General features: G+C 31.6%; 1 protein-coding gene across 1 annotated transcript; it reads left to right on the top strand.

Annotated features, from left to right (window-relative positions):
* The first annotated feature begins 3,192 nt into the window (after nucleotides 1-3,192).
* Nucleotides 3,193-6,434, top strand: LOC136986389 (protein obstructor-E-like). The gene is made up of 5 exons (XM_067283914.1): nucleotides 3,193-3,325; nucleotides 4,914-5,123; nucleotides 5,553-5,759; nucleotides 5,832-6,000; nucleotides 6,089-6,434. Exons 1-5 carry the CDS (start codon nucleotides 3,274-3,276, stop codon nucleotides 6,099-6,101), a joined length of 651 nt encoding a protein of 216 aa, XP_067140015.1. The 5' UTR covers nucleotides 3,193-3,273; the 3' UTR covers nucleotides 6,102-6,434.
* The last annotated feature ends 1,435 nt before the right edge of the window (nucleotides 6,435-7,869 follow it).

The following is a 7,869-nucleotide window of genomic DNA, read 5'->3' on the forward strand; positions in this document are numbered from 1 at the left end:
CGTCAGGTTCTGGCCTGGTAGGTATGTAGATGGGGCCATGATTCTATGTTGTAGCTTTGGGTTGATAAAGTAATTGATTGTGTTAAAAACCTAATTTAGATAAATGTTTATTAAATATCCAGACCGTTCGAGCGAAATTGAATAGACGAATGACAAAACATTAATAATAAGAATGTGTTTGTTTTCATTTCGAAATTAATGCAACGATCATTCGGCCATTTAATCAAAACATTTAATAATGTAACGACCGATAAATATTTACAAATTCTTTATCAAAAATATGTAAGTCAGTTCTTAGAAGTAAAAGACACGAAGATAATAATATAAAAATAAACGAAATTATGAGATAAGATAGGCATGAATGAACTAGATTGTGTTCTCGACATTCCTGAAAATAGTCCATGCACACGCTTAACATTGTGAAGAGCAGCTTCAAAAGCGTGTCGATCTAAAAAAATAAAAACTTTCACTCGAGTAGAATGCACTTTTGACGTTTGAATGATGACAGCTTTTGACATGATACGTCGGCGATTGTTGTGGGGAAGAAAACATTCCACTTGAGCTACATACTCAAGGTCGACCCTCGACTATTTTCCACCCATAAATCCAATATTTTCCATCGTAAAATATATTTATTATAACTGAATTTGTGAAGCAGCGACAGATCAAGAAGAACGTTAGGATATAAGCAATGGGCTAAATTGTGAGTGAAGAGTAATATTTCCGTATATTTGAAACACAGCCCAGTTAGGCTAAACCACATTGCTTATAGAGTGACCCAAAAGTGGGTCTTAAAATTCTTTGAATGGAGATGTCATGAGTCATATACCCTAATTGCCTTGAAAACTTATTCACCTATTTTATGTATATGAAAACATGATCAATAAAGCTTTAAACCGTAGGCAACAGAGACAATTAGCTAGGAGCTTAGGACCCCAAAATAAAATGCTGCCCCTAGCTTCTGCTTCTTGACAATATACACATCAGTAGAGTAACTAGAACCAATATTAGGGGGTCTTAATTAAAGCGTGCAAACTTACTGTTAATTCAGCCATTAGCTCTGTGAATGAAGAACTTAGATCAGTGATGAGCGACCGTATGCCACCCTCATCCGGAAAAGGACGAGAGTGGCATACAAAGTATTTTACAGAGTTGTAGACTTTTTAAATCGAGTGCCAACATGCTCCATAATCGCCAATAACTTACAGTAAATACTAAAACAATATATTGTAATGAAATACAAGTTGTAAGTAATACGATGGCGCGTTATCCTATGGACTCCACCATCAGGGAGACCCAAACCAATCTTTTATAATAAAATATTTCCCCCGAAGTAAAACTCTGAAGTTAACACTGTACGTGAAGCCCATAATTCGCCCGGGCCTCGTGCGGTTATAACTTTTTAATTAATTAATTACAATTTAAACTTTTTAAAATATAACGTTCACAGATTCTTAGTAAGAAAACACGACACGAGAGGGAGCAACCAGCAATAAATAAATAAAATAAATAAATTTCTTCTTCGAAATCGCGTAATGGGTTAAATTTTTTGTTTTGAGTAGTCGCATTTGTTAGAAGATGTTCTGAAACAATATATTTTTCGGTTAAATGTATGTAACTTTAAAAGTTAAATGTCAATTTTCTCGGTCATATAAACAGAAAATAATAATAATAATATTCCTTTTGTCGTTTTGATTATATAGTTCTATAAAAGTTGTATCCTGAACTTCTGTATTACGCTTTATATCTTTTTTTTTATTTTTTTTTAAGTTTATTATTTATTTATTTTTTTCCTTTATAAAGGAAGAAGTGGAAGTCTGGCCGGAATAACAGCGCAGATAAATAAAAAAATAAAGTAATTTGGGCACAAAACTAAATAATTTCTGGCAAAAACTTTCTAAATTGGCATTACAATCCCTCTTTCTGTTGAAAGGAAAGAAAAATCGGATCAAAACAAAAATATATTTATCGAATTTCGGAGATTTTTTATCGAAATTTCTAGTAATCGATCTGATCAAACAAAACCGGAAGAGGTAGAAAATTAAATAAATAAATAAATTTTTCTTCCAGTTACAAATATATATATATATATAATGTTAAATCATTTTATAAAATATTTATTAATATGCTTTACAGTTTTATAAATTACATTAATATAAATTAATAGTTTAAAAAATTAGTACAGTAACCAAGATATGGGTTTATTTTTATGTCTAACATTGTTCTTGAGAATATATATGGGTTAGTTGATTTTTACAATTATTAACATATAGATTATATCCCATTTTACTATTTTTGTACGTATATTTTAAACGTACAGTTTGTGTGTTTATACATTGATATACTATAATAATAATTTATGTATTATGACAATGATCATTTAGACCAGTGGCTCTAAGTTATGACATTTAAGAGAGGTCCTTCCTTCACTAAATTATAATAAATTTTAAAAATATGAGGCCTTAAACTGTATGGAGTGGATGCCCTAAGCTGTAGTTTGTTCAGCTTGTATGTAAATTAGACTACAATTATTGCACTCATATTATTTATGTGATTATGAATTATATGAATAGTGTGAGTGTGATTAAATAAACAATGTGAGTGTAAATGTGATTAAATAAATTCTAAACGGTTTGAATGTAAGTGTACAGTACAGTACGTGTAATTAAGTAAATCATAAACAGTGTGATTAAATTATAAACAGTGTGAGTGTTTACATAAATTGTAGGCAGTTTGAGCGTGATTACATAAGTTATAATCGGTGTGAGTGAGATTAGACTAACTATAGGCGGCGTGAGTGTGGTCAAATAAAGTATAAAAAGTGTGAGTAATAAGCTAAAAGTGTGAGCGTGAGTGTTATTAAACGATTGAAGAAAGAAAATACACGATTAAATCACAATATAACGAAAAATTTAGCAAATTCTTTCACGCAGTTTAATGCTTGTTTTCGATCAAGTTGATTAAAAATACGTACAAAAAAATAAGAAGTATAAATTAAATAAATATTTAATAAATTAATAGAAGAGATAAGCGTGTCAAAAACAAATTAATTAATTATTATTTAAAGATGAATTCGATGTTGCGTTACGGGGGAGGGGGAAAACAGTCTTTAATGTCAGTCATGCGAGCACCCAATCATCTGTCAATGGTTTTGCTAGGTTTAAGTTTCAGGAAACGTGTGAAGAAGAATCCAGCCATTCAGTGAAAATATAAAAAGTGAAGTTAATAGCACCACCTACAAATATTACTTGCCATTCTTTGGATGCAGTCAGCATGGATGGGACGTGGCTGCATACTGTGATAATAGCTACTGTATTACAGATAAGTGAGTACTACTTACGTGTAAATTATTTTGATTTAATTTTATTATTTTATATTAACCAAAAAAATCATAAATTGTATTTTTATTACTTATAAAATGAGAAATTAATAAGACCGTTACGAGTAACTTCACAAAAATTCAATATTTTTTATACATAAATAGCTACTTTTGTACTGTATTTCTGTAGGAGGGGGTCTAAGCTACAATATATAAGAGGCCCTTTCCCTGCACCAACTATTAATAAATTTAGAAGTAGGAGGCCCTAAACTGTAACCTTGTATAGTGAGGCCCTAATCTGTAAGTTGCTTAACTTTATGTATAATAATGCCCAGGTTCATTTGTCATAGGAAATGCAGGCGGATATAATAGAAAATAAAACATTTCTAAGATTATTCTTGGAATTATAGACTATAAAATCCATTTAAACGCGTTGTATTATCGACACATTTTATTAATACAAAAGGATTTTTCACGTAACGGGGTGGCCAAGAAGTCGGTTAAAGTTTCGTATTAAAAAATAAGGCAAGCACGTAGGCTGATTTAAAATGGCATAGAAATTACAATAGAATTTTTGATAAGAATATATAATTTTAAGAAGAAGATAAAGGCTAAAAGAGGTTAAACGCAACTAATTACATAACCAAGATTTCTATTTTATTTTTTTATTTTTTTAGAAAGGAATTTCGAAATTTTTCGGGATTACGATACACGTATACGTAGGTAAAACGAAATGGAAGGTGAATACATTGCCAAATTTACTTCTATATTCTTAAACGTAATTCATTGATGCGAGATACTTGTGTAGCGTGAAACTACGTCCGTTACAAAAGAAAGTCTCATTGTTTATTATTGTTATTATTATTTATTTCTCCACATTTTTCTTTTACTATTTTGTTTAGTGTTATTTAATATATAAACCTTGGCATTGGTGTATAAATAAATGTTCAATGCTAGAAATTAATCGAAAGTGTAAGCGAGTCAACGATACAGAACGGTCCAAAATCAGTTAATCGTATTTAAGTGTTTTATTACTTTGAAAATGCACAAATATTAATAATTCATACATACGAGTTTAACTGGAAGATAAGAGGACGTAACGGTTAACCGACGTTCGGGCCACCCTCTAGAATTGGTGAAGAAAAATACTAAATTAGGCAACTAAAATAGTGTTTTAAAACTACTCAAGATTAGGATGAATTTCTTCATTGATTCGATACAGTTTGGCGTATTTTCTCTGCTTTAAAATGAGTAATATTAATAATACGATTACGTCATGCGAAAAATTAATAAAAGAAAAAAGAAAAAGAAGTCGAACATTTTATATTATAAAACACCCAAACAGTAAATAATAATAATAAAGAATGCTACGAGAGGATTTCGACCTTCATTCGCTGTCATCAGGCATGCTAGCTCACACACTGGGTGGAGTTTAGAAGCAGACACGGTTTCTGTTAGAAGGTGGCCACCCTGTTTTTCTAAATCTATCGATCTTATCGCCTTCCCTATCGACCCAAACCATCTTTAGTAAGTTAAGTGCAAGATATTACTCGAAAATTTTTTTAAAAAATTAAAAAATACTGCTTATTTTCAGTCTGCTCGAATCGCGTACATCATCACAAGGGGTGCCTTTCAGAAAGAGGTCAGTTTCCTCACGAAGAATATTGCGACAAGTACTACGATTGCTGGAATGGAATTGCTCACACACGACAGTGTTCGGACGATTTGTTATTTAATCCCGTCACCCTGGTCTGCGATTGGCCTAGGAACGTGTTCTGTGGTGGTAGAAGATTAAGGCACATCGGTATGGATCGTTAATTTAACTTTTGTTTTTTTTTTTGTATTTTTTAACCTTTGAAATTTTTGTTTAACCAATCGAGACATACATAAACAAAGGTTTAGATACTCGTAACTTCTCTTAACTTTTATATAAATAGAAATGTTACGAGTTTTAATGAAAAGTTACATCCTTAAAAGCGTTTTTCCTTGCAACGTCTTTGAATAACTTGGGTGAGATTGAAAGATACGTGTTAAACAAAAAAAATAGGTGGATAATTAGTAGCAAAAAAAAACAGTAAAAATGATTATTTGAATGCTGTTGAAACTTGAAGTGTTTTTAGAAGATGAAGAAGGGGAGGAAAATGATAATTACATGAAAAGTTTGAAGCTAACAAACATGTATGTACTGTACAAAGAAAGATGTTTTTTTTTATTATTACTACTTTTTTTACAGGTAGCCAGCTTTGTCCTCGACAATTCGGCACTTTTCTTGATCCGTACGACTGTTTTTCCTTTATCGAATGTGTTTTCGGTAAGCCCGTGAGGAAACAGTGTGCTCCTGGAACAGCATTCAACCCAACCATATCAGTATGCGATCATTTAGATCGTGTCAAATGTTACGGAAGAGATGTAGTTACGGTCGCTCCACCAACACCTCAAGGTTTAAACCTTAAACTGAGATTCTTAATTCTTATCTATATTTTAATATTTCTAAACGCGTAATCTTTTGCAGACGAATTGGCATTCCGTTGTCCTTCTGTTAGGGGGTTGTTCCCATTTTCTAGAAACTGTGCTAAGTTCTGGTTGTGTAGGAACAGTATACCGGTCCTTCTCGACTGTCCCGTTAATCAGCTGTTTGATATTGTCAAGAAATCTTGTTTGGATAAAGAGCAGGCAACGTGGTAAAGAAGATAATCCATCCATTAATTCTATTATTATTTTTATTTATAGAATTTTATATTTGTCTTATTTATTTATTTATTCTTTCAGCCTCGTGGCTTAAACAATTGGAAGTATCGAGGAATCTAGTTTAATATTCTGAATAATTTATGAATAGTTAAACTTACAAACAACTCATTCCTCAAAGCGGAAATGCACGAAGTGTTTCATCAACGAAAGTTATGTCAAACGTGGAAAATTTCTAAACTACAAAGTTCGGGCGTACTTTGTAAATTTTATATTGCTAATGGATTTTGCCTTTCGTTATCTTTACTTGTTATCGAATGTTTCGTATTGTATAAGCTTATAATCTATATTCGAAAACTGTAATATAGCCCAAGCGAAGTGTAATAACGTTATGAAATAAAGCTTATAAAAAATATTTTAAAAAACTTTACAGATCGATCTAAAAGCGTTAATATCGTTTCTTATTAAAAGTATAAATTTATTTAAAAAATCAATTTATATAAAACAAAATTTGCGTTTTAAGAGCCCATCAGTGGCCGGCCGAATGGATAAAGCTGAGGAACACTGGCCTGACTAACCCCCCACGTGGGGTTTTGTGGAGTGTCTGACATCTAAATTGGGTCCAGTTTCTCATAAAAATATTTCCGAGATGCGCTTCCTTCTTGGCAGATCGCTCGTGTGTCGAGTTCCCTTATCCCAACAATTTTAAGAAACGTAATATTTTATATCTGTAAATAATTGATCGATCTAGGGTGTATTTATAGTCACCATTTTGAATTACTGATATATTTAAATTCTACCAAAGAGAGGGAAAAAAATGACTTAAAATACAGTATTTAATTATTATAAAGGTGATTCTAAATTCAGTTAACCGTTTTAAAGTAGAGGAGTTTTATTAGCCTATAATCAGGACCGTATTTAGACTTATTGTGATCCTAAGCTATAACATATAAGGAGTTCTTTCCTATCTGGCAAATAATAATGAATTTAAAAGCTGTAGCTTCTGTAAATCTGTCCGTAATTGACTATTAACTAAATTTAAATGTAAATTGTTCCAGAGGAGACCTTGTGTGTTCAATAAACAATTTACAGCATTTACATATTGCTGCGAATTTTTAGTTACTACATTTGATGTTGCTAACAGTCCTAAACGGCAGACCTGCTTAACAGTCCTGTTGGAATACCTGCTTAACAATCCTGATTAACTGACTTATGACTCACCTGTGTATACGATTCATTTACGCTTGAAGCTAATATAGGCTAAGCTTTGAGTACAAATTTCTCTCGACTCACTCGGATCGAAATTATTTATAGAAAAAATCACATACCAATTGTTCTTCAGAAAAGGAATTTTCCATTAAAAGTCAACATATTTAAATCATAAACCGCAACAATTAAGAGCGCAGAGTTTTCTAAATGACAACTACACAAATCCATTCCATTTAATGGAAAATAATAATCAAGCCTTTACCGGGATATTACAATTAATAATATTCCAAGCAGGCTTACGCCGAATGTAAAACTAACTTTAAAACATTGCGAAGTTGTTTCTCGTGCCAATTTACATCATAATTTATTCCATTAAGTAGATATTTTAGCTCCCATTAACCATAAACCGATTCGGCGAGGTCGAAGCTTTGATTTCGGTTGCATTTACATAAATAATTGCAACCAATTTTCTCGAAATTTAAATTTTCTTTCGCCCCGAGCCATATTGTAATGAGTATTAAAGTAAACAGTCGAAAATTTTCCAACAAATCTTATCATTTCTAGCATTAATCAAAAGCCGCTAATGATTCGAAAAGATAAGCAATTAAAGAAAATTCATTGCTAATTATTCATTAAAATCCAATTAACGTTTAAGT

This window comes from Centruroides vittatus, unplaced genomic scaffold (assembly GCF_030686945.1).
Source record: "Centruroides vittatus isolate TY-2023 unplaced genomic scaffold, ASM3068694v2 scaffold_1015, whole genome shotgun sequence".
NCBI lineage: Eukaryota > Metazoa > Arthropoda > Arachnida > Scorpiones > Buthidae > Centruroides > Centruroides vittatus.